The following is a 27,945-nucleotide window of genomic DNA, read 5'->3' as shown; positions in this document are numbered from 1 at the left end:
TTCATGTTATCAAAATTATCATTCATGTTTTGACAATCATCAATTACGTTTTCAAGCAATATGACAAGCTTACTTTTGAAAAGAAGATGAATTGAAGGTTTTAAAGAAGTTAGACTTACCTCACTGTCTTCTTCCTCTTCAAGAGGGTTCGAATTTTAGCCATCAAGCATAGATGTGAGTCGTCATGGCTCAGTGCCGTCTTCAGAGTGTCTGTACAGCATTCAGACATAATTTTGCTTCGTTGGCACTGATCCTCGTAAATCCGAGTCTCCCCAGACTGCTGCGATCATGGCTTTCTTGTACTCCTTCTTAGACTGCTTCGTTTTTCTCTAGGCTTTTCTTCATCCCACAGAGGGCATTCTTTAATCTGTGATCATACTCACCACACTTGAAACAACCAGAGTTAGTAGCACTTTTCTTAGGTTAAAAGTAGTGCCTTTACCTTTGGAGTTTCCACCTCTCCTGAAGTTGTTATTCCTATTCTTTTTCAAAAGTTTTGAAATTTCCTAGTTAGAAGGCTAGTTCTTCATCACTATCACTATCATCCGTTTCTACTTCAGTTTTTAAGGCCAACCCTTTATTCTTTGGTTCACTTGATTTAGAGTCTAAAACAAGTTCGTGAGTCATTAAGGAACCAATAGTGAGAGTTTTGATAAATCCTTAGCCTCTTGAATAGCAGTTATTTTAGGAAGCCATTTATTAGTCAAAATTCTTAACACTTTTCTAACTAAATCTTCAGAAGAATAGATTTTTCCTAAAGATCTTAGTTCATTAGTTATTAGTGTAAATCTGGTAAACATATCTTTAATAGATTCATCCTTATTCATTGTGAACAGTTCATATTGTTGGACTAGTAATCTATCCTAGACTGTTTTACCTCGTTTGTACCTTCATGGCCAATTCCAATGTGTCCCAAATTTCCTTAGCAGTGGTGCTGCAGAGATTCTTGAATATTCATCAGGTCCAATTCCAGATTGGAGAATACTCATAGCTTTGAAATTCTTTTCTGCCTTTCCGTAGTCAACAGAATTGTACTCCTCTTCCTCTTTGTCAACAGGTTACCTTCATCATCTTGTTTTGAATAGGAAGAGGTCCAGTCTTTATGATTCTCCAGCATTGAAAGTCAGAACCTTGAATGTTATCCTCATCCTAGTCTTCCACCATCCATAATCTTTCCCGTTGAAAATTGGACACTTGGAATCTTGTCGCGAAAGTCGTCTTGTGTGTTCATGGTTTCTATTCTCTAGATGTGAGTCTTACGAGAATAGCCTGCTCTGATACCACTTGTTGGAACCAAGGGAACACTCAAGAAGGGGGGGGGGTTGAATTGAGTGGTTAAATCTAATCGATTTTCGCAAAAATCCTTTTACAGCTCAGTGCCAGGCTCTGAGCTGAACACTCGAAAATTGCTAATTTGCGTTTTTGCGAATAATAAACTTAAAAGATATTAGATTTGACACAAGATATAACGTGGTTCAATCTCACCTCTGAGATCTACGTCCACAAGAAACAAAAACTCTTTTATTTCTTTGAATCCTAAAATATCAAACTCTTGATACAATACGATTCCCCTCACTACTAACCCTAGTAATGACTCCCAACACTTAACTCTAAGTGTTGCACCTTCTATAATGTAAAAGTTACAGAAAAGAACAATCCTCAAAGATGTGCTTCTTAGTCAAGCAAATAGAGGACAATTACAATCGTGAAATAGTAACTTAAACCTAACCGCTCAGTGCTATGCTCAGTGCCAAGGAAATAGTTTTCAGCTTTTTAATTAGACTCGATTTATCTCTCTGAAAACGTGAGATTTAAAAATGAATTCTGATTCCCTTTTATAAGACTTGTTTAGGACGAAAATCACTTAAAAATATCTTTATCTTTTAATCCTTGATTTAAGGGATAAAACTTTATCTTTTTCTATCTTTATCTTTTAAACAAACAAAAGATAAGTTTTCTTATAGATTTTCTTTTTTTTCAACTCACTAATCTTTTTTCAAACCAAAATCTGATTTTATAAATACGTTTTTGAACATAAAATCTTTTCCAAATCTGCGGATTTTATCAAAACATTTTTATTTCAAAATCTTTTTAAAACTCGTTTTATATAAAACACGGTTTTTACAAAATCTTTTTCAAAACTTGTTTTTATTAAAATCTTTTCTAAAACTCGTTTTATAAAAACACGGTTTTTATAAAATCTTTTTCAAAACTTGTTTTTATTAAACCGCAATTTTTAGAAAATCTTTTATCTTTAAAAACTCGTTTTCCTAATCCCTTTTGATTTCTGATTTTGAAAACTTATTTCCTTTTTATATAGAAATATAATTTTAATATAATTATTTACTTTCTTAACTCAAAGAAGATAATAATTATATTAACTTTATATTTCTATATTAAGCACATTGCATATTACTAAGCATATTACATTTTAATCTAAAGTTACTACTCTAAGAAATTATAAACTCGAACTTCATTCTTGACTCTTCTTTTCTTCAAAGTCTTCGTTTATCAATTTCTTTCTTCTTCATGCATCTGTTGCAACTGTTACATACTTTCATGCTATAACATATTATATTAATTTTCATCGTCAAAACATAACATGTGCATAAAACATAACATGTACATGCACAACATTCACACTTCTCGCTTCTTCTGCTAGCATCTTACTCCCACGAATTTTTCTTTTAGGATCTGTTTAGGATCGGTTTTTCGATTTCAGAATGATCAGTTTTGGAAATGAAGAGTTTGAACAAAATGTATTCTTGTTACAACGGGATCCAAGGAAGAGATTGAGGTGCTCAAGAGAGAGAGAAAGAGAGATAAAGGAATCGTCAGTCAATGTCTATTTTCCGGCAACTAGTGGCTTCCAACAAAAAAAAAAAAAGAACTAAAAAGTTGGCTTATTAACCAATTTTTTTAAAGGCGGTTTCTCACAAAAAAGTGATTATTAAAGATGGTCTCTTACAAATTTTCCTATGATTTATTCATGATTTATTACATCTTCCTCTTAAAGACTTTTAAACTGCGTAATTTTTTGGGGAATTTGTTCTTTTACCATGATTTCTATCTTCTTTATTTTGATTTATGAGTAAGAATCGTTAGCATACTTAGGTTGGAAATATTATTCCTAACATCTAACGAATAATGTCAACATTTTATACCTTATATCTTATCGTTTTTCCTTTTCTTCTCTTTCATAGCCTTTCTTTTTCCTTTACTGTTTGAAAGAGCTGGTAATGACTAAAGAGTATGGACCTATCAATAGAAATAAAATTTCAAAAGACAATGTCTGTCAAATTATATATAGTCCATACAAAATAAAATTCAGTTTGACATATATATTCTTTTGGAAGAATCACTCTGAGCAAAAGTATTCGTTTTAAGACCATCTAATCCATGTGTATATATATTCTATTTCCCTTTCTTCACCAACAGATTGCTTATGTTATTATTCTCTTTATACTGATGAAGGATAGTCAATTCACTCTCTTGGATCACTCTGAAGGAAACAAATATATTGGCGAACAGCATCTATCCTGGCTCCTGCTTGACAAATATACATGTTATATATATTTTTAAGATAAGATGAACTTTCTTGCTAGGAGGGGGGATTGAGGATCCTTTCTTGTAGGGCGAGACTCGATCTCAGAATATTTAGGATCGAACGTGATGTCAATACCACTAAACTATCACCTACTGCTCAAATATACACGTTATATGCCAAAATACACGTTATATGCCGAAAAAATATGTAGAGTGTATTTAATGTATTGTGTACATATATACTCCATTTACTATAAGGTAGAGTTGAATGTATAATATAATTGCATACACAATATTGTTGGCTCATGGTGGACATGACATCAACAAACATAGTAATTTCTTAACTTTGAACATGACTTGTACTAGGTTATGTCTTGATCACTCAAAAATTTCAATCAATCATCTTATCATAATCATCTTCCTCAAAATTGCTGAATAAAGGTGTGACTCTTCTAGGATTCTCACTCTAATTCTCTCTCATTTCTTTTTCAAAAATATTTAGATGACTCTAAAAATAGGCAACCCTTTTAAGATATGGATACAAAAGCGAGAATAACATAGAAAACAAACATGTCACAAGACCAACGACTGATCAACCAAAAAGTTAAAAACGAGAATAACATAGAAAACAAACATGTCACAGGACCAATGATTGATCAACTAAAAGGTTAAACTAATGGTTGGAGCCCCAAAATTTATTTTATATGCTATCACGTCCTCAATATAAGAACAAATTAAATCAACCAAAAATTTAAACTAATTACTGAAACCCTAAAACTAATTTTATGTTCTATCAACGACCACTAAAATTGTTGGCATTTATCATATTTTCTGTTTATCTCCATCACAAAAGTTGCCACAATATAAAAGCATCAAAGGAAGTTGACACTCCACCACTAAGAAATGTCAAAACTATAATGATGATAAATTGATAACCAATACCGACAAAGATGCAACCTTCTTACATGATCAAGTTGCCTTTAAAAAGAGAGACTTGCATTGCCGCTTTTCATGTGTTTCTTTAAAATATTAATTCAGCACCTTCATTTCCTCCCTCTTCTTAACTAAAACTCCCCCCTCCATTATAATCATATTTGGGTATGTACTTAGAATTGTCCTCCATTTTTAAGGCACCCATGTTAATGTTCCCAAGTTTAGTGGCAATAATATTAGTATGTAGTGGGTTGGTGATTCACTATTTGTATGCACCATATTGGAAGGTCAAGAGGGTACCTGGCCCTGCACCATACCCTTTGTTAGGTCACCTTCCCTTGATGGCTAAGTATGGTCCTGATGTTTTCGCCACCTTTGCCAAACTCTATGGTCCTATTTTCAGGTTTATTTCTCTTCTTTCTCTCCTTTTATGTCTCAATATATGGAATATATATCCTTCGTATTTTCTCGTTATATAAAAAGTATGGTTGGTATTCACCATCTCTAACGCAAAATATTGAATATTAATATTGAATATTAATATCTTTAATTACTTATTAGTAAGATTATAAAAAAATATTAACAAAATATACATTGGTATGAATATGATTAACAAAATGGTCAAAGTTATGAATCTTTGACTTTAAGATTTCAAAGGTTAAAAAAAATTCTAAGAGCATTAGTGTGATGGATATCCAATGGTAAGTTTCTCTCTGACAAGAGAGACCAATTTCAATATTTTTTTGTTTCCCTTTGGTAAAGGATACCAATTTCAATATTTTTTTGGACCTCCTTTTGGAAACACTTTGGGCTGCTCTCGCGCATGGTCACTCACCCAAAGGCACAACAAAGTTCCAAACCCCCCACCCATAACAATATTAAATTTTTTTGCTTCTACCAAGATTTGAACCTTGGTCTCCCATGTGATGGGAGATATCAATCTTAATGTTGGTCACATCTTTTCTCGTTAATCGATCATGTATTTATACTACAAGGTTAAGAAACCTTACTAAACATTAACTTAAAAAAATATCTAATTAGACTCTAAGTTATACAATAGAAAAACTATATGTCCTAATTCTATCTTATTAGCTTTAATCATATCTTCTAATACTACACTTCTGTTATCATAATAATATCACATATGATCACATATTTAATTCCCATTCATATAGATTTCTTGCGACGACTATATATTCTAGAGAAAATCTATACAAATATATTAAAAGGCGTGTATGACAATGTATACACGCTGCGTGGCACATCTGTTACTCTACTAGAATTGTCCAATGTACATAAGTCGTGTCAATTAACGAAAGTAAAATTAGCTTGCAACAAGATTTGAAGTCGTGGCCTCTTACTATTATACATGACACAATTACATCTCAACTAACTTTTAATAATGCTTTAAGTGTCCACATTATTATATTTGTACCTTTTAAATGTTGAATTTTCCTTAATATATTTTAGTGGGATTAAAAAAAATGCATATCAAGTTCGGAAACACAATACCAATCCGAGACAACGCCCGAACTCAAATACTAATCTATCTATACAAATATATTAAAAGGCGTGCGAAAGAAAGCCTATGTGCCATGTGGCACTCTCCTCAAATTTCTAATGGGAATGTTTTATGTCTATGCGTACTCTTCACTTTAAAAAAAATGTGTAGATGCAAGGTATCGAACACATGACCTTTGGAATGAAAAGTAAGAGTTTAACCATCAATACTCAATGACTTTGTTGTCTAATTTTTCAAATAAAATATGATGAAGTCTTATAATAACTATAATTAACTAAAAAACTTAAACAAGTGTATACATCTTTTACACTCTTATTATGTAACTTACAAGAGAATATTGATGTCATATTCTCTTACGACAATTCCTTTTAAGTTATTGTTTTCAAATTCAAAGATTTCAAATTTTTTTTACTTATCACGTCGTGACGTGAATTTTTCAATTTCTTAATAGACAAAAAATACAAAAAGTAGCAAGATAAATAATCAAATGTAAAAATAATAACATATTTTTTTATTGTAACTGACCCGAGGCATCGTCCGGGCAAAAAAACTAGTTTAGCACTAAAACATGACTTCTTGATTATTGCATAGACTTGATGTAGCGTAACATAATAACAAGATTAATCTCTATTATATAAGCCGAGGGAGGAGGTGTGGTGTCCTCTTTTCAAGTGACTAAGATACCCTCTAATAATTTAAAACAATGTTTTTCTTTTTATAAAAAATTGAAAAATGAGAATCAACGAAACTTGCCATATGAGTAGGTCAAAAATGGAATATGCAATACCATAAATAACTTAATAAACTAGATTGACACAATCAATTCACGAAATCAATTAGAATCTTCAACAAAAAAAGTTAGCAATATATCGTGATAACATAATATTTCATATTTACAAGGTTCAAACAATATGGTTTTTAACATTTATAATTGTTAAAGAACTATACTGAAGTCGCTGAAAAGAAAATTCTTAAATCATCAACCAAATTTTACAGTGACAATATTGAAAAGTTAAAAATCATTCACCTTTAATATAAAAGGATAATATCATCTACAAAAGAACCTCAATGATTTACATCACTATCAACATAATTTTAAATAAAAAAAAATGTCAATTTGTATATAACTACATAAGATTGTCGACGCACGCATCTCGTGCATATGCAACTAGTATTAACTCTATATCAAGGTATTAAACTAATCTAAGAAGGCAAATCAATAATTAATTATTCACTCAAAATATCCGTCTCTTCAAAGTACCCAATACGTTAATGAAACTGGAAACTAAATCAAAATTCTTCACAACTTAACAAAAATAAATCATGTTATATTGCCATACTACAAGAAATAACTCAATTCACAAATACTTCTCTCTCTAAAAATTGAGAGCTTCTCTCACATCTTGTGAGTGTCTTTTTCCACAAACATTGTTTCATGCAAATTTATCCAACTCCCCTCTCACCCACAGCACGCGTTAGGTTTTTTCTTCAAAGGTGAAGAACTTTTTGCCATCCCAATCAAGGCCTTTAGCTTTCTCCGGGAATAGATATTCCTATGTCTACAGGTTATAGGGTACTAGATCTTGCATTTGATTTTCATGCATGCTTGAGCCAATCGGCGTCGTGCACGCTTAACAATGCTTCCTTCTGTTTTCTCCAAAACTGCTCATCAGATGAGCTATTTATTGTACTTCACTTAAGCTTTATTAGGTGCATTAAACTCTCTCACTCCTTCTTCTCTTTTTTGTCATCTTCATTCAAGTCCCCCCCTTTATTCTTATTTCATCCCTTCTCACTACATGCAAGGATCGTCTGAATTCCAAAACTTTTGTATGGGGGCATTAATTGAACCTCCACCAGATCCTTCTTTGTTACATTGTATACATTGGAATATGTCTGTTCTTGGGCATTTCTTTGGTCCAAATCCGCCCGCACCATCACTGGTTCCGAGTCTTATAAATGCTCAATGGGACAAACTTGGCTCAATAAATGTCCAAAGAACTGGGGATTTTAATATCTTCACATGCAATCAGCGAAATGTCGTTGAAGCATTACTCCAAGAACATGCAACCATTATCGACGGCTGCATTATTACATTTCGGGCCTGTCATTGGTCCATTGTGCCGCAAAGTATCAATTTTAACCATGCACGTATCTGGGTTTGAGTGGCTGGGCTACCAATGGGCTATCTTTCGAATGCATGTGCCATGCAAGCTTTACGTCATGTAGGCTTCATTGAAAGCATGCCTGACGAAACCATAGATCTCCCAAGGGAACCGGAATTTCGATGTTGATTGATCTCTCAAAACCTTTAATTCCAGGTTGTTTCTTACCACCTTTTTATTCTGAAGTAATTTGGGTATATTTTCGATATGAGGATGTTTTAAGGTTTTGCAAGAAATGTGGTTGTGCAGGCCACTACACAAGGGCTTGAAATTTATCTTATTATGAAGCACATAGGCGCATTCGATTTCGAGTGGCTGACCTGGAACACTCAGGGAGGCGGGTCCTCTATGGGCCTATGATTCTTGCCTAACAATAATATAATTGAAGGACTCCCTGATAGATGTTCCGGAACATGTAAGTCAATCTCCTACAACATATTGAAGATCATGAAGATTATCCGGTTACTCGGCCTCCTCCATCTCCAGACAGTGATGATAACTCTGGGAATCAAGATTTTCCCTCAGGCTCTTTTTCTGCTGACTCTGATCAATATTTCTCCGGTGAAGAGAATTTTGATCCCCATCTTCAAAATACTCAGGATTCACCTGTCAATGACTCTCAATTTCTTCCCCCTCGTTATGTTCAAGATGGACTTAATATGGTGCAACAGTCTCCGGGACGAAGATTTGGCTTGTGTTCAGACCCTTATGCTCAGTTTTATCCATCTCATTCAAGGAATTCTCCTGTAGTGGCTGACACCGCGGGTATACATAACACGGATACACGCCAACAAGGAGATGAGTCATCTCATAATCAACCTCCGGTTCGTCAAACTTTGTTTCAAGCCTTAGGTATTACAGAATGGGTGCAACACCAACCAGCTGACAACTGAGTCACTCCTACTATTGACCGGGACAGGATACCTCCCATGCACGCTAATTCTAGATTATTACAAGAGGTTGTAAATCAGGGTATTAAAATGCCTACTATCAATCAATCTAGGAGGCCTTTTTCATCAGCTGGGCAGCCCATCAGTATTACTCCTAAATCTGGATCTCTAACATATGCACGCCAACGCTTACGTATCCTCATCATGGCTTGCATTATTCCCTAATCTTATTCTTCAACATGAACCTATTATATTTTCTGACCATGCAACCATTATATATACTACCTATCATATTTCCACCATCTCCAAGCGACCATATCAACTTGAATCATGGTGTGTACAACAAACACCAGTAATTGCTATTATTAAGGATATTTGGACTAGGCAATATACTGGATCTCTGATGTTTCAAACACAAACTAAGCCTGGCCAGTTGTTAAAAGCTCTCCATCATTGGTGTCTGCATCACAAGAAATCGCATGGTATGAATTGGAAAGAGTTGAGTGAAAACTTAGCTATAATAGGGAAACGAGTCTATAATATGGAAAGTGGTCATGACTATCTTTCGTCTATTACTTCAATGCATCCGCATTCGAAAAAAGGGTTTTCTTTATTGGAAACATAGAATGAAAAGCAAATGGACGTCACTTGAGGATTGTCCTTCACATCTGCTATATACGAAAATAAAAAATGAAAGTCGCGGAACGATATAGTTTCACTTAAGGATGTTCAAGGCAACTGGGCCACTGACCCCCAGAATATTATCAATATTGTGCAGGATTTTTGGATGTCAATTTTTGCAAATGCTAGTTCACCTGCTAGTGAAGACGAAACACAACAAGTACTACGTGAGCTTCATTTGCCTACACTTACTTCTCATCAGCAATTTGAGCTCTAGCAACCCTTTAGTAATGAAGAAATTAAAAGTGCCATGTTTTCAATTGCGGAATCGTAAATCGCCGGGGCCTAGTGGGCCATGATATTATGCTCGCAGTGCAGAGTTTCTTCTAAAATGGGTTTCTGCTTAAATCATGGAGCAATACGTTATTAGTAATGTTGCATCAGGTTCCCAACCCTACGGATATTTCACAATTGCAACCTATTAGCTTATGCAATATTCTTTACAAGTGTGTAGCGAAATGTCTAGTGCTCCGAATGAAGCCAATTTTATCTACACTGGTTTCCCCATTCCAACATGCTTTTGTTCCGGGCCGTAGTATAACCGATAATGTTCTCCTATCCCATGAATTGCTTCATTTTATCAACAGGCAAACTTCTACTAATGATTCCTATGCGGCACATAATGTTGATCTTAATAAGGCTTATGACAGTTCATTGGACTTTCATCTCTAAAATTCTATAAGCTTATGACTTCCCTCTAGTTTGGATGCAATGGGTCATTTAATGTATTTCATCAGTCTCTTTCAAAATTTTATTGAATGGGTAATTATCTCCGCCGTTCTATCCAAAGTGTGGACTTCAACAAGGTGATCCTCTTTCACCCTATCTTTTCATTTTATGCATGGATATTTATTTCAGAATGCTCACACTTGGGGAGGAGTTGAACTTCTATAAAGGTATTAAAGTAACAAGGAGAAGCCCTTCGATCTCGCATCTATTCTTTGCTAATGATGCTTTGATATTTTTTTAAAACGACTCAAAGTGCTTGTGTCCACTTAGATGCAATTAACAAAAGGTTTTGTTTTTATTTAGCTGAAAAATAAATTTTCACAAATCATATGTTAAATTTAGCCCAAACACTACTTCTCAAGATCAAAGTTTGTTTAAAGATGTTCTTCACATGGATCATAAAGACTCCATTGCTTCACACCTTGGAGTCCCGCCAGATATTCAAAGTGCAAAACCGACCCATTTCCATTTCTTAATTGATCTTATATCGCAAAAGCTGTTGAGTTGGAATAGTCTTCTTCTTTCTATGCCAACCAAAGTGATCCTTATTAACACAATTCTTATAGCTATGATTTCTCATGTTATTTCTTCCTTTGTTATTCCTATGAGTATCACAAATCGTCTGGATTCTATGATAATGTCATTTCTATGGGCTAACAAGGATAGATCGGGTATCCATTGTGTAAACAAAGACACGGTTCATCTACCCAAGGGTATGGGTGGATTAGGAGTTAGGTGCATTCATGTCCTTAATAAGGTTTTTCTTACGAAGAACTTGGTACATTTACTCAAAATCGCATTGTCTGCTTTCTTCATACTACAATACTATCAAGCCACATGCTTTGTCTACAGGTACCTATATTCATAAGATGGGTGCTCATAGATCATGGGGTTTCCAAGGTCTCCAGATGGCAGAACGTCAACTCTTTCAGGGTTGCAATTGAAAAATTGGAAATGGTTCTACCCTTAAAACATTCTCAACAACTTGGCTTCATGGGAGAATTCCAGTTGCGAAGGGTGTACTGCCACTCAGACAAATTATGCGTTCAAGAGTTAATGATTTAATTGACGTGGAAAATTAAGTTTGGAAAGCTGCTTTGGTTAGGTCCTTTTTCTCTAATAAGGACTCGCGGGAAATTCTTTCCACAGAACTTCCATCTCATAGTGAACGTAATTTTATAGTTTGGTCGCATCGTCTACCTGGAAACTTTACTACTAAAACTGCCTATGCGCATTTGATCCAGCAGACGTCTAGTCTCACTTCTTTGATTAGAGAGGAGCAGCGAAAGATTTTCAAGGTTTTATGGACCTCCCAATCCTCCCGAAATGGAAATATTTTGTATGGAGGCTTCTTCTGGATCATTTACAAACAAAAGAACAATTGAACAAAAGGAGAGTTCCTGTTACTCCTTTCTGTGATATTTGTCACGAAGACCTAGAAACTTCATCTCATATTTTCCAAGCATGTCCACTCGCGCAGAGTGCTTGGCATTTATTCTCGTCACCAATTCAAGTTTTACAAAGTAACTCAATTTCGTGCTCTGATTGGGTTACAAATTATATCCTACTTTTTTATAGCGATGATGGTTTACGGGGTACTAAAATAAAGAATTTTATTTGGACCCTCTGGAGCATATGGTTGCATATCAATGAACGTCTGTTTCGAAATGTTCAACCTGAGGTATCTCGAATATCTCAAAATCTTCAAGATATTATAGCAATGGATTCTCATCTTGCAACCTTCCCTTGATTTAATAGCCTTCGTTTTTTTCACCCTCCGGAACATGATATGGCTTCCCCGCCGGGTTTTTTTGGGGTTCATTTGGGTTCCACTAAATTAGGCTCTCCTCAACATATAATACAATTTGATGCAGCATGGAAGAAAGAGACAAAAGTCAGGGTTGTGCTTGGGTCATCCAAGATCCTTCAACCCCGACACACATGACTTATGGAGGAGGCACCTATGGACTCGCTAACTCGACTCTTCATGCTAAGAGTCAAGCTTTCCTTAAAGCTCTCCAATGAGCCCATTCACATGGTTTGCAGTGTACTACTTTTTTCACAAACTGCACCTACCTTATAGGCTCCGTTTGGTAGGGCGTAAAACGTTTTCTCGGAAAACTGTTTTCCTCTATTTTCAGTTTTACATTGTTTGGTTGGCAAAAGAGTGTAAAACCATTTTCCCTTGGGGTAAAATTGCTCTCCCAAAGATGGAAAATCATTTTCCTTTCAAAATGAAGGGAAAACTATTTTCCTCATCTCTCTTGTACACTCCACTCACTACCTCCTTACTTTCCCTTTCATTTTCCTTTCATTTCATCATTTTTCTTACATCGAACCAAACAACGGAAAACTAATTTTGGAATTGTGTTTTCCATTGTAAATTGTTTCCATGAAAATCACTTTACACTGAAAATGTTTTACGCCCTACCAAACAGAGCCATAATGGCACTTCAATATCCCATGTCTACTCCTTCATTGATTTACAGGACTATAAGGGACATCAAGCTTCTGGCAGAATCATTCATTTGGTGTTTTCTTTTAAAGGTGAATCGCCAACAAGTTCAAAGAGCGCATGATACAGCTCAGCTGTGTGCTAGAACTTGTTCGCAATTCATGACTTCTATTTTTTAGTTTCCTTGTGCTTCCCCGTTGTCAAAAAAAAAAAACTCAAACGGGTAGCTAAAGAACAAGCTAATAAGAAATTTAGAACATGTAAACTATTCCCTCTGTCTCATAATATAGTATTTGTTTTTCTTTCTTAAGGTCAAACTTTAACATCTTTGACCAAATATTCTCATTAATATATGCAACTAATATATTCATGTGAGATTTTATTAAGTTTTCTTCAATGTGTACTTTCATAATATCAATTTTTTATATTTTTATCAAATAAAAAATTGGAGATATCGAAAGTCAAATTAAAAATGTATATTGGAAACCGTGCAAAAAGGAAACAAGCACTATATTATGTCACAGAGAGAGTATTAATTATTTATTTTCCAATATCCACGAGCTATATTTCTGATGAGTCGGAGCAAGAATAGAACCATGGCACTTTGCGGGTGCTTGTAGCCTTGTAGCCTGTAGGTGCCTTGCAATTGATGGAGATCCTGATGGTGGTTGTTGTCGTCGTGGCTACCGCCTTGCTTTGTGAGGGAAGTACTGACAGAATCGTTCGTGTTGCTTGGATCAATAGTAGAAGCAGTAGTATCTTTTTTTGAGGAGAAAGGAGTAGCAGTACTATCTTTTTTTTTTTTTTTGAGGGGAGTAGTAGTACTATCTTTTTCGCTACTATTACTTGAATTTTTCAGATTATCAACGCGATGTAATGCAAGCAGAATATCTGGATTTTTTTTTTTAATATACTTTACGCATTGCAAGCTTATGAATGTTTTTTTTTTTTTTACAACGAGAAAACTACAATCAGAAAAGAACCAAACTTAGCAATTCTAATAGCCAAAGTAATGTAACAAGCTTTTGCGGCCCAAGCGCCTTATTATACACAAGGATGCCATGTATTTAAGTATTTTTAACCTAATCCATTTAAGAACTTACTAATATAGATTATCTTAATTAACATTACTTTTAACTAATTAACATGAGATGATTAGTTAATAAATCAAAATAAAAATGATGTTTAACTTCTGAATTATTTAATTTACACTAATAAACTACATTATATATACACAAACACTAATATGATCATGATATATACTATTGGTATTTGGCCAAGTTGCAGATTTCACTTAGGGAGACAGCCACTAGTAATAATAGCAGATCCAGAGCTATGCAGAGAAGTTGGAATAAAGAAGTTCAAATATCTTCCCAACAGAAGCATTCCTTCCCCTATTTATGCTTCACACCTACACCAAAAGGGTCTTTTCTTCACCAGGTAAATTACTTTATATTGTGAATACTAGTTTTCCACCCGTGCAAAAATGCACAGGAAGTTTATTTTTTTGAATTAATTTTTTATATCAAATAAGAATGTGTATATATTATGTTATACTCCCTCCGTTTCCTAAAGATCTTCCCTCTTTCCGTTTAAGGGTGTTTCCAAAAGATCTTCCCACTTTTGCTTTATTCCTTATTTGGCAAAATAAATTTTCCTATTTACCCTCTCATGTCACTATCATATGGTCCACCATTACATCATTAATTCAATTTTACTCCCTTTCTCTCTCCTACTTTAACCCCTTTTATTTGTTTATTTATCTTGACCCTTTCTCTCTCCTACTTTACTCACACCATGCCCCACACAACTTGATTTTCCTTGGTATCTGTAGGAACAGTAAGTGGGAAGATCTTTAGGAAACGGAGGGAGTACATGGTAAAACACTGCAAATTTGCATGTAGCATTTATTGAAGAGGAAACACGAAAAAACCCTTTTATCTCAACGAAGTGAATGAACATCACAAATGAATTATTAAATGACAATAATAATAAGAGTATTTTAAAAACATTTTGAACCACGTATTTGTACTATACATTTGTGGTAACATTTGAGTTTTCACGTTCTTTATCAGCTATTAATGTTTTTCAAACCCTTTTTGCTAATAACTCTTGATATGATAATATATATTTAAAATTATATAATACGTCCCTTGAAATCATGGTGTATCTATATTTATATAAATATGTAATGAAATAGTATAAACATAAAAGTAGAGCAGACAACCAGCAATTTGGGCTGGCAATCAGTTCAAGTTTGGTTGGATTTGCTTTCGGGTTTACTACACATTTAATAAACAGGTTGAAATACTCAACCCTGACCCGACCTATTTGATAAGCGAATTACCCGTTGAACCCATTTAATCATAATTAGTATTATCTAAAAAATTAATTATTTTCTTAAAAGTATATATGAGAGAGTTCACTGTTGAAAGTATGCATGCTTAATATTTCTTATAATAATTGTGACCACTTTTAGCAATATTTACTTTTTTAACCAAATTTTAGATTTATCAATATATTTTTCGAGAATTTTCTACATATATGTAAGTTAATAAAGTCAAAGCATGTCAATTTCGAGTCGAAAATGTCAACCTCAACCTACCTGTTTAATCAATGGGTTAGAAAATCGGTCAAAGTTCCAACCCTAACCTGCTTATTTTGGGTCAGGTTCGGGTCGTATTTCGTATTGAGTTAGCTTTTGCAAACCCTACATAAAGATAAAGTAGTGACATTATAATTTACACTGTATAGTAAATGTAAATTAACAAAAAAAATTAAAGAGAAAATACATTTTTCAATTTAGTTTATTAAAAAAATAACATGTAACTCATCTTATCAAATAGACAATAAATTTCATGTATATTGTAATATATAAATGAAATATATATTGTAATTAGTGATGGTCACTGGTGCGGGTTGGGCGGGCCGGATCGTGGGCCATAGTGGGTTGGGCTGTGATTTCACGGCCCAGGACCGGACCGTGAAATTCATGGGCTTGGCGGGCTGGTCCGCGGGCTGAAAAATCTTGGCCCACACCGGTCTGTTACCGGTTTTCACGGTTCATGGGTCTGGTGGGCCGGACCGGGCTGACGGGCCGGCATGAGAATTTTTTTTCAAAATTATTTAATTATTGAAATTATTCATTATTGTTACATAAAATTTTTTAAATGAATTAAAAATATATACAAATATTAATATTAATAAATAATTTCATTATTTTTAAATTTGATTTAATTATAATATATGCAATTTGAATAAAATATATACAATTTGATTAAAATAACACAATTTGGTTCAATATTTACTTGGATTGGTCTGGTTTGGTTCATGGGTCGGGTTGGACCGGTTTCATGGTCCGGGCTGGGAGGTTTTAGTAGTGGGCTTTGGTGGGATGGGCTCAAAAAATCTAGCCCACGGCCCACCCACCAATTTCACGGTTTGAGCTAGGCTGGACCGGGCTTTTTGCTGGCCCCGTCCACACGGCCCACGAGGTGGGTTGGGCTGGATGGACTGGATTGGCCCGCACTATTGGCCATCTCTAATTGTAATGTATAAATTTTTCCTCTAATATATACCTAAGGAATGAATATAGAAATATCAGTTATTAATGTTCATCAAACCCTTTTTGCTAATAACTCTTGATATGACCATATATATTTAAAATTATATAATACGTCCCTTGAAATCATGGTATATATATTTATATAAATATGTAATGAAATAGTATGAACATAAAAGTAGAGTAGGTAACCAAGTTGGGCTGGCAATCAGTTCAGGTTTGGTTGGATTTGCGTTTGGGTTTACTAAACATTTAATAAACAGGTTGAAATATTCAACCCTGACCCGACATATTTGATAAACGAATTATCCGTTTAACCCATTTAATCATAATTATTATTATACAAAAAATTTCATGTATATTGTAATATATAAATGAAATATATATTGTAATGTATAAATTTTTCTTCTAATATATACCTAAGAAATGAATATAGAAATATCCTACACGATATTATGATCTTGTAATGAGAATCGTATAAATTAAAATAGGTTTAACCTTAAACAAAATAACTAAATGGGCTTGTTATCTAAAATGATATAATATTGTATTAAGAATAGTCTAAAATTGGCTTACAACCCGTGCGATGCACTATACTGAAATATGAATTATCTATAATAATCAGTATTATTATTATTATTATTATCCATATAAATGATTAAATGGTACTAAGTTAATAGCACATACATTGCTTAGGTTAATTTGATTAACTTTGAGTAACATTTAGTGGTCAAACTTGTTCAAACTCGCTTTAAGCTCACATAAATTTTCTTACAATGAATCTAATTGTTTATATCAATATTGTTACATATTAAAAAAAATATCTATTCCCCCTAGATAGCATGGTTTTCATTTGCGGGTCAGCAAAATATGTGCTGATAATTAATATTAATAACATATACTACCTCCGTTTCTTAATAAGTGCAACATTTCCCTTATTTGGAATAGTCACAATAAGTGCAACCAAGCTCAAAATGGTAAAAGTAGTTCAATATTATTACAAATATGCCACCAAAAAGCAAGAGGGGACCACAACTTTTTTGTTTCATCACTTGAATTACTCTACTTTATTGTGGTCCCAACTTTCTCTATCTACATTCCTTGGTATTCCACACTTTCTCTATCTACGTTGCACTTATTAAGAAACGGAGGAAGTATCTAAGAAAAAATATGAAAACCCAAAATATTTCAATTTAGAAATTGAATATTTTGTGATATTTACATTAGAATCATGAAGTGATCATACACAACTAAATATTGAAATAATTTAAGAAAGATATAAATGAGAAATAAAAGATTAGATGGCTTTTAAAATTTGTTACTATTGACTTGCGAAATAATTTACATCTTGACTATTTGAGAAATAATTTATATTAAGATTATCTGGACCTGTGCATAATGCACATGGATTTTTTTTTTAGTTCTCAAATAGTTTTTTTTTAATTCCAAAATTATTGGAATGACTACATTTAAAATTGAAAGATTATAAATTGTAAATTTATATTTCATGATATAATCTTTTCATTAGGGCTGTCAAAATTAAAGCTGATCCAATATGATAACCCGTCTCGAATCTAACCTGGAAATTTCGGATTTGGGTTAAAATTTTCAACCTGAAAAAAAAGATGGGTCAGCCCAACCCGACCAGAAAAAATAATGGGTTAGGTTCAGGTTGAATGTTTGAACCTCAAAACAATCCGAATAATCTGACTTTGAAGTGGGGTCAAATTCAAGGCAGGCCAACCTATGTTTATCTAACTTGTATTAGACCAAACTCGTTTCTTGAATATTCTAAATTTGATTAAGTTGGCATTTGAATTCAAGACTCACACAATATGTTGAATTATTGCAATGATTAAATTTAAAATCAGGTCATTTTGGGTTGGTTTCGGGTCAACCTGAAATCGAAAAGGTCGGGTTCAAATTCTAATTTTCGACCTGAAATCAGAATCAAGTCAAGTTTGGATTAGGGGTAAGTGACCCGAAATAGAAATCAGGTGAACTTGAAATTAATCCAACTCGAACTTATTGCTACCCCTACATTATTAATATAGACAAATGACACGTAAAGATAATTATTGTATACTACAATAATATCTAATAATAATGTACTCTACTGGAGTAATAATTAAGCAATATAAAAAGTTGTGAAAATTATCGATCCCGCAACTCCAAAATAAATTGTCTACATTATAAATCAAAATCTACGACTACGGGTAAGTTACATAAATGGTAATGTAAAATGGTAAGTTATATCAATATTAACATTGTTTATTATTAGTTAGCAACTGTGCCGGAATTATACACAAACTAATATGATTGTAAAGTACTTCCATTTGCTGAATCCATTTTACACGTGGCACTAAAAAAATGAGAATAAGTATAGTGATGACATGTGGCGAAATGAGTAATAGCTTGACACATAGGCAAATTTTTTTTTTTTTTTTTTTTTTTTTTTTTTTGACAATGGGTAAAAGCAAACAAAAGAAGGAAAAAAAATTAGCCTTTTCTAGCTTTAGTAGCTAGATTATGAGCTAACCTGATCTCCTCCCTCTTAACTTTTTTACAACTAACAAAATTAAAGTTATTAGCTAATTTTCGGATATCTATGATTATCTTGTCTATCTCTTTATTTGTTCCAACTTGATTATTTAGAGCTCGTATAATCTCTTCGTTGTCTGTTTTAATAAAAAGTTCCGAGCATCTCCATTGCATATCTGTTAATGCTTTCATGATAGCGTAGGCTTCTGTTTGCACTGGGGAAGTAGCAAAAATTTTCCCTGCAAACTCTTCTTCTCGGTCATTGTTTGTGTTCTTCCAGGCGATAGCTGCTTGCCACTGATTTGAGCTCACTTTCTTCTTCCAAGCACCATCAACTACGAGAGTTTGAGTATTTATCGATCGATTTTGACCAACTTCCCATTTAACCTCTATGCTCTTTTCTTTTGGGTCTTTTTTGAATCTTCTTCTTGTCTTTTTCCTTGAGTTTTGAGCCCTTTCGGTGTTGTGCTTGATTTCATCTATGATTCTGCCAGGGTTAGGAGGTATACCCTTGAAGATGACTTCATTTCTATGTATCCAGATACCCCAAAGGGTAGAGATAAAATCTATCTCTATGTCCTCTGTATAGTCTTGCTTCTGTCTTTTGAACAGATTGAGAAAATTCCTAATCCATTCCTGAATTGGTAGGTGAGTACCTTGAGTCGCTGAGATACCCATGGAGGTACTCCAGATTCTTTGTGAGATTGTGCAATCTCTGAAAAGGTGTGTTGCGGTTTCGAACTGGGACTTGCAAAGACAGCAGGTTGGGTTGACGTTCTTTATTTTCCTTTTGACTAAGTTATCCGCAGTTGGCAGTGCCTGGTTAAGAATCTTCCAGATGAAAAGTTTCCATTTCGGGAATATATTCATTTTCCAAAAATGCTTCCAGAAGTTTGAATTGTCAGGCTGATCTAAGTCCTTTGTTTGCAAAAACCAATAACCTGTTTTAACAGAGAAATGACCTGTTTTCGTAAACCGCCAACCAATCTCATCTTTTTCATCTTCTCTTGGAATGTGAGTAGCCAAAATTTCCTTAGCTTTTTCTGGTTGGAAGAGTTTCCAGACGACAGAAGATTTCCAAGTTCTGTTTGTATTGATTAGGTCAGCAGTCGTTGAGTAGTTTTCTCTGATAGGGTGAGTGAAAGGGAACTTTGGCTTGAGGTCTATATTCGGATGCCATCGATCATTATCAATGTTGATGTTCCTTCCATTGCCTAGTTTTTTATACAGACCATCTTTGAAGGAGGTGCAAGCTTTGAAGAGACTCCCAAAAGCATAAGAACAATTTCTTGGTTTACTACCCTCCATTACCATTTCTATCGGATCCTTTTTATATTTTGCCACAAAAATTTGTCTGATAAGAGAGTCTTTATTGTTGTGGATTCTCCAGGCTTGATTGAACAGGAGAGCTTTGTTAGTGTTTTCAAAATTCCTAAGGCTTAGACCCCCTACACTTTTGTGATTCTCAAGCAGACTTCTTTTTCTCCAGTATATCGGGGTTTTATCGGAGGATGAGGCCCACCAGAATTTTAGAAGAATGGTAGTGATGGTTTTTGAGATTTTTTTGGGGAGCAGATAGATTGAGATGACATTTGCTGCTAAAGAAGTTAGAATGGTGTTAATGAGGATAAGCTTTCCAGACTGAGACAGGGTAGAAAATTTCCAGGAAAGAATTTTGCTTGCAACTTTGGTGTAGATATTTTCGAATTGAGAAGTATTTCTTCCATCTACTTCCATAGGACACCCCAGATAGTCTCCTATTTTGTCTTTTGTTTTAACTCCAAGAGGTTTTCTCAGAATTTTCATGAATTTCCTGGGAGTGTTGGGACTAAAAATGACAAGGGACTTTTCAAAGTTGATAGATTCTCCCGATTTGTTACAGAAGGACTCTAGAACCTGTTTGATAGCCCAGCAATTTTTGGGGTTTGCTTTGAAGAAAAAGAGAGCGTCATCTGCAAAGAAGAGATGCGAAATTCTAGGGGCGCTTCGAGCTAATCTGAGCCCCTCTAAGTCTCCTACTTGCTGCATATTGGTTAGATTTTTGGACAAAACTTCCATGCACAATATAAAGATGTAAGAGGAGAGGGGGTCACCTTGTCTCAAGCCTGCGGTGGGGACGAACGAGGGAGAGGGTTCTCCATTAACTAAGACGGAGTAAGAAACTGTAGTCACGCATTGCATGATCCAGTTGATCCATTTTTCTGGAAATCTCATCTTTCGCAGCATAGCCTCTACAAAGTCCCATCTTATACGATCATAAGCTTTGCTTAGGTCCACTTTTAAAATTCCCGCAAAGTTGGAACCTTTTTTCTTCTTACGCACCCAATTGATGATTTCGTGGGATATGAAGCAATTGTCTGACATCTGTCTTCCCGGAACGAAGGCATTCTGATACTTGTCTACAATGTCCCCCATGATTGGTTTAAGTCTGTTAACCAGGGTTTTTGAAATTATTTTGTAAGAGGAGTTACACAGGCTTATTGGTCTGAAGTCTTTTGGATCTTGCGGCCTATCTTTTTTAGGGATGAGTGTAATGTAAGTTTTGTTTTGCTCTCTGAGAAGGAATCCTGAGTTGAGGAAAGAGAACACACTATTGTACACATCTTGTTCGACAACCTCCCAATTCTTTTGGAAAAAAACTGGGGGTACACCATCTGGTCCAGGGGATTTCAGAGGTTTGGAGCAGAAGCAGGCTTTTTTTATTTCTTCTTTTGAGAAAGGATAGTTCAAATTATCAAGGTGCCTTTGAGAAAGGGTTTGAACTGGGGTAAGGAAAGAATCTTCCTCAGAAATCAAAACTCTATTTCTTGTCTTGAGGTTGGTAGAGGCTCATGAAATTTGAGAGGAAAATATTCTTGATAGTGGTGTGATTAGTAGTCCAGTTACCCTCTTGATCTTTTATGGCCTTGATAGTATTTCTAGAAACCCGACCTTTAACGCTCTTGTAGAAGAAGGAAGAGGTTTTATCTCCACATTCGTCCCATCTTGATTTAGCTCTTTGCTTCCAGTAATGAGTTTTCATATCCACGGAATCAATTACTTGTTTACGGAAATGTTGTTCAGAATCTGCTTGCTTGATGTCTGTGATATTGTTTTGATGTGTCGTAAGGCTTTGATTGATATCTTTCCAGTCGATGTTGTTCTTAGCCTTGAAGTTGAGACTCCAGTTTCGAATCTTTCTAAGTGTATTTTGAAGTTTCCTTTGAAGAACAAAAGAAGAGGAGCCTATCTGAAGTTCCTTCCATTCATTCTTAATTATGTTTTGCACTTCTTCGTAGTTTAAGCTCCACTCATCCAGTCTGTAAGGCCTTGAGTGTTTTCGTTTATCTGTGACTTGGAGGTGTAAAATAATGGGGCTATGATCCGAGAGTAAAATGGGGAGGTTCCAAGTCTCCGCATCTGGAAACGAGTTTATCCAATCGGGGTTACTGAAAGCTTTGTCAATTCTTTCGTATATGGCGTCATAGTTTGCTCGGTTGTTAGTCCAAGTGTAAGAAACACCTTGGAAGGGGATGTCTAAGAGATTGTTGTGCAATTTCCAATTCATGAAAGATTTTGCTCCTTGGATTTTACTAGAGCCTCCAAGTTTTTGATCTTTGTGTTCTGCTTGGTTAAAATCCCCAATAAGCAGCCATTTGCCCTTATTCTGATCCATGATCCCAGTGAGATCATTCCAGATAATCGGTCTCAAAGAGAGGTGAGGCGAGCCATAAACAAACGCAGCATAGAATTCATTACCAGCCATATCGGCTGTTTTACAACAAACATAGTTCAGATTTTTGTGGAGGATTGAAATTTCTATTTTCCTAGACCAACAAAGAAATAATCCACCACTATTGCCTACTGCATCTACTCCCGTACATTCCGAATAGCCCAACTTAGAGAAAACAGACTCAAGACTAGACACTTTACTTTTTGTTTCAGAAAGAAAGATAACATCAATACTATTAGAGCTAGCTGTAGAATTGATAAACCCTAAGATCTGAGGACTAAGGCTTTTGAGTCCTCTACAGTTCCAGCTTAAGATAGTCATATATGAACCCGAGGCTGTTGGTCAGCCGCACCTTTGATCTTTGCTATCTTCTTCTTCCTTCCATTTCTCTTAATACATTTGCAGGCAGAAGTGTTTTGAGTTTCAGAATCTGAGATGTCTGTCTCTAGCTTGTCATCTTCGCTAAGGCCGAACTTCAAGACTCCCTTTCCTTTCGTCTTCTTTTGAACCTTCAATCTTTTGGCTTTCACTGGTTCACAGGTCAATTGCTCTTCCTTAGGAGGAAGGTTGAGGTCGAAAATTTTTTGAGCTGAGAGAATTTTTGCTTCTTCATCATACTTCCTGAGTTCTTGTGCTAGGAAACCTACCAGCCTCCATTGTCTTTTTCTTCTGCTTAAAATAGGTTTAGGTTGTGGTTGGCTTTGGGACGCAAACTGGGAGTTTTCAGCAGAAGTGATTTGGCGGTTTAAGTCCATATCCTCAATTTTGTAGTCCCAAGCTTAATACTTAATACTACCTCCATTTTTTAAATAAATGTAAAATTGAAAATTTTTATACTATTCAACTTAGATACTAATTTTGACTGCAATTCAAAACCAATATATATATATATATATATATATATATATATATATATATATATATATATATTATATATATATATATATATATATATATATAATACTAATAATAATAATATATTGTTGAATTAGTTTCAAAATATAATTTCAATAATTCAATTTATTAATTTTTTATATGTTAAGCTAATTGATTATAAGAAAAAAATTGACATTCAAATAATTGCTGACATATGTAAAAATCAATACGAATGACATACAACATATATATTCCTTTTACTTCCCCTTAGAGGTGGGCATGGGCAGGACCAGCACGTGGGCCGGCCCGACACAAGCCCGCTCGAGGTCCGGCCCGTTGTTCACTAGGTGGGCCGCGGGCCTGTCACGGTCTCACGGTCAAGAAATTTTATTTCAGGCCCACACCGACAGGAGCCCGTCTAGATGGCCCATGGGCCGGCCCGCGGGCCGAACGTTCTTTTCCTTTGTTTTTTAGCCTAAAACTGTAAAAAAAACATAAAATACGGACCAACTCGCAGGAGGCACGAGCCCGATCCGTGGGCCCTTGGATCCGGGGCGGGCCGTCGTGGACAAACTCTGAAAATTTCAAGCCCGACCCAGCACGTCACTCATGGGCTCGAATTCGGCTCGGATTGCCATTTCCCTAAGTCCACAGGCCCGACCCGTCCCATGCCCAAATCTACTTCCCCTCTTAAGTCTTATCCTTCCTCCTAGCCCCCAATTGCATGGATTTACTTTGGGCTTGCATAACGTAGTGGTCAAATTATATAATTATTGGTGACTATATTTTAACTTTATTATTAGTGACCAAATACAAAGTATATATAATTGGTGGCCAAATTCTAAGTATATAATAGTGGTCAATGTAAGGTTGAGTATGCCCTTTAGATACTCTGAAAGTGTCTTTTATCATCTCTACCTTGTAAGTTGTAACTATTTAAGTTTCTTCTAGACCTCATCAATTTGATGACCTGATTGTTTTCAATTTGGAGCTTGAATTTAGGCCTAGATCAATCCTCACTTTACCGGTAAGTGGGCCACATTTTTTTTCTTTGTTAAAGTCGAGCTATGATTACTTTCTAGATTGTTCCGGCACAAATGCTCAAGCATAAAGATATTTCACGGTGATTAAAATCATCCTTTGATCATTAATATCTTTATTTACTATTAATATTTTTATTTACATGATATTAGTACCAATATATCTTATCAAAATGTATAGGCAAGCATGGCAGTCATGGTTTCATGATTTGTGATATAGCAAGTATGTTGTCAAATATCATTTTTCTCTCACGCAAAAGTTCTTACGAAGCCGGAAGACGTGAACAAAAAATATGAACTCCTAACTAGTATGAGCTAATATATCAATGATGATCATTCCCAACAAAATTTATTTAAATATTCGCCACAAGTTTTTATGTTACAAAATAAAACAAAGAAAGAGTATGGGTTAACAACAATTCGACTGAAGTATGATATTTTGTATGCATATATAATATAGATAAAAATGACTTACTGTTTTTTTGCTATGCAATTCGAAAAGGAAAAAAAACCTTAGTGCAAATCTTAGCCCAACCATCAAAATATAGCTTTTACTTGTGACAGCCAATTCCCAACACAAATAATTATAACATAGAGTTTTATCAAATAACTTGGGTATCGTTTGGACCTAAAAAAAACTAATTAAAACTTATAAAAGATAGATATCATAAAAATTCACATTGAGACAAATCTAGCGAGATAATCTTTTATCATGTTTAGCGGCAAATGTTGCAAACTTGCAAGTAAACAAAACCAAGGGAGAATATAATGTCTAGAACAAGAGAAAAGTATATTTTAATTTTTAATAGACTACCTAAAAAATTAATTAGAAAATGAACAATAATTTTCATACCACCCAAAAAAAGCACTTGAAATATGCTTTATAATAAGTTTCATATATCATGCGTTTATATGTATATTTTTTTTCTTTTAGTTTAAAGTATTTTAAAATTTGAATAACTAGATATAATTATTCTTCACTTTAAATTAGAAGGAAGTTTACAATTAGGTATTAAACGACAAGACTTCTTGTATATTTCCTCCGCTCTATAATAACTGCGACATATTTCTATATTCACATTTTTTAAAGGAACTCATGTGAAAAGTAGGAAGATAAAGATAGATAGAAAGTGGAGGTCATATGATAGGAGAGGGATGGAGAAGATATTACTCCTGTTTCGTTTTAATTTACTCACTTCACTTTGGGGGAGAACCAAGGAGGAAGCTAAGTGTAAAAGTATGAGAGAGAAATTGAAAAGATGGAGAGAGAAACTGAAAAGTGAGAGAAAAAAACAAAGAAGTGGGTTAAAATCTAAAAAGAGGATAAAGTAAATGTGATATGTTACCAAAAATAGAAAAAGCAACAGTGTGTAGATTAAAAAGAAATAGACTAAAAGGAAAGCATGTAGATTAAAAAGAAATGAAGGGAGTACCATATAAAAAACGTTGCAATTAAGATGAAACTTCCAAATAAGGAAAACGTTGCCATTAAAAAAGAACGGACGAATAAGATTCTTAAACATAATTGAAAATTGAAAAACTCGGTGAGATGATGTAGAAAATCCAACAATTATTGTGTACCAAGACATAATTTTTACTTTATATTAAGAGCAAGCTAATAAATGACATTACAAGACCTAAAATTTTCATGATGCAGGGATTCAAGGTGGTCAACAATGAGGAACACAATAATCTCAATGTACCAGCCTTCTCATCTAGCCAGTTTACTACCCACCATGCAATCAATCATAGAATCAGCCACCCAAAATCTCACTCATTTATGTTCACAAGAACTAGAAAATCATAACAAATACATAATCTTCTCTAACTTTTCCCTCAAATTGACCACTGATATTATAGGACAGGCAGCATTTGGTATCAATTTTGGCCTCTCTAAACCAAGCTCAACAAATGATCAACCAAAAAATACTCAAGTCTCAGATTTCATCAACCAACATATATATTCCACAACCACACTCAAAATGGATCTCTCAGGATCATTTTCTATCATATTAGGCCTATTAGTCCCCTTCCTTCAAGAGCCATTTCGACAACTTCTTAAGAGGATACCAGGAACTATGGACTGGAAAGTCGAAAGGACTAATAACAAGTTGAGTAGCCGGCTTGATGAGATTGTTTCGAGGCGAGACAAAGAAGAGAAAAAAGATTTGAAGGACTTCTTGTCTTTGATATTGAGTGCTAGGTACTCTGAGAAAGTGTCTAGAAATTTGTTCACTTCAGATTATGTTAGTGCACTTGCATATGAACACCTTTTAGCTGGGTCAGCAACAACAGCCTTTACATTGTCTTCAATTGTGTATCTAGTTTCTGGACATCCTGAGGTTGAGAAGAAGTTGGTTCAAGAGATTGATGAGTTTGGACCGCGTGATCAGGTGCCAACTGCTCATGATCTTCAACATAAGTTTCCCTATCTCGATCAGGTAAGTCTTAGTCTCATTCGATTTGTGGCACCCAACTACGCGGATATAGTTTATGACAGTTAAATAAGGACGGAGGGAGTATAATTGAGAAGTACTATTTGATCTTGATAATGTTATGTTGATAGGTAATCAAGGAATCCATGAGGTGCTACACAGTATCTCCATTAGTTGCAAGAGAAACAGCTGCAGCAGTTGAGATAGGAGGTTACCTGCTCCCAAAGGTAAGAGCTTTAGAACTTTTAGTAAGTTTTTTGGTACATATATATGTAACCAAGTAAATGAATTGTTACAATTATTTGAGGGAGCAGGGAACATGGGTATGGCTAGCACCAGGTGTTCTAGCCAAGGATCCGAAGAACTTTCCAGAACCCGAGAAATTTAAACCAGAAAGATTCAATCCGAATGGGGAAGAGGAGAAGCATAGGAATCCATACGCGCACATACCCTTTGGGCTTGGTCCGAGAGCTTGCATTGGGCAGAAATTCGCTATGCAAGAAATAAAGCTCACAATCATTCACCTATACCGCCATTATGTGTTCCGACACTCCCCTGAGATGGAGAAGCCTGTAGAGCTAGAGTATGGCATCATTTTGAACTACAAACATGGAGTCAAGCTTCAAGTCATCAAGCGAATTATGTAATTTATCAAATCCCATTTGGTAGCCAGTAATGAATGACTGTAGTTATAAAGAACTTATATGCAACTTTGTAAATAAAGTCAAATCCTGATGCCTTTAAATGAACATGTAAATTTCTAAAGTGAAAGGAGTCTTTCAGGATTACCATGAACATCTTCAATGACACTTTCTTTACCTATAAATTATTATCATTACAACCATTTGTTACCATTTA

At 34.7% G+C, this 27,945-nt stretch overlaps 1 protein-coding gene across 3 annotated transcripts; it reads left to right on the top strand.

Annotated features, from left to right (window-relative positions):
- The first annotated feature begins 4,522 nt into the window (after positions 1-4,522).
- Positions 4,523-27,945, top strand: LOC104886613 (cytochrome P450 711A1). Of its 3 annotated transcripts, XM_010671076.4 has the most exons (5): positions 4,525-4,882; positions 14,209-14,361; positions 26,310-27,093; positions 27,219-27,314; positions 27,402-27,945. In XM_010671076.4, exons 1-5 carry the CDS (start codon positions 4,647-4,649, stop codon positions 27,732-27,734), a joined length of 1,602 nt encoding a protein of 533 aa, XP_010669378.1. In that variant the 5' UTR covers positions 4,525-4,646; the 3' UTR covers positions 27,735-27,945. The 3 variants fall into 3 exon arrangements, with proteins under 3 accessions (XP_048495068.1, XP_010669378.1, XP_057248631.1); XM_048639111.2 differs by lacking the exon at positions 14,209-14,361 and having other exon boundaries at positions 4,523-4,882; XM_057392648.1 differs by lacking the exons at positions 4,525-4,882; positions 14,209-14,361 and adding an exon at positions 23,892-24,639.

Source organism: Beta vulgaris, chromosome 2 (genome assembly GCF_026745355.1).
Source record: "Beta vulgaris subsp. vulgaris cultivar EL10 chromosome 2, EL10.2, whole genome shotgun sequence".
NCBI lineage: Eukaryota > Viridiplantae > Streptophyta > Magnoliopsida > Caryophyllales > Amaranthaceae > Beta > Beta vulgaris.
This window is presented reverse-complemented; position numbering and strand designations above follow the sequence as displayed.

Coding starts and splice junctions, on each gene's coding strand:
- LOC104886613 (XM_010671076.4), top strand. CDS start 4,647: ATGTACTTAGAATTGTCCTCCATTTTTAAGGCACCCATGTTAATGTTC. Junction 4,883..14,208: donor CTCTATGGTCCTATTTTCAG/GTTTATTTCTCT, acceptor GCCAAGTTGCAG/ATTTCACTTAGGGAGACAGC. Junction 27,094..27,218: donor AGTTTCCCTATCTCGATCAG/GTAAGTCTTAGT, acceptor TTATGTTGATAG/GTAATCAAGGAATCCATGAG.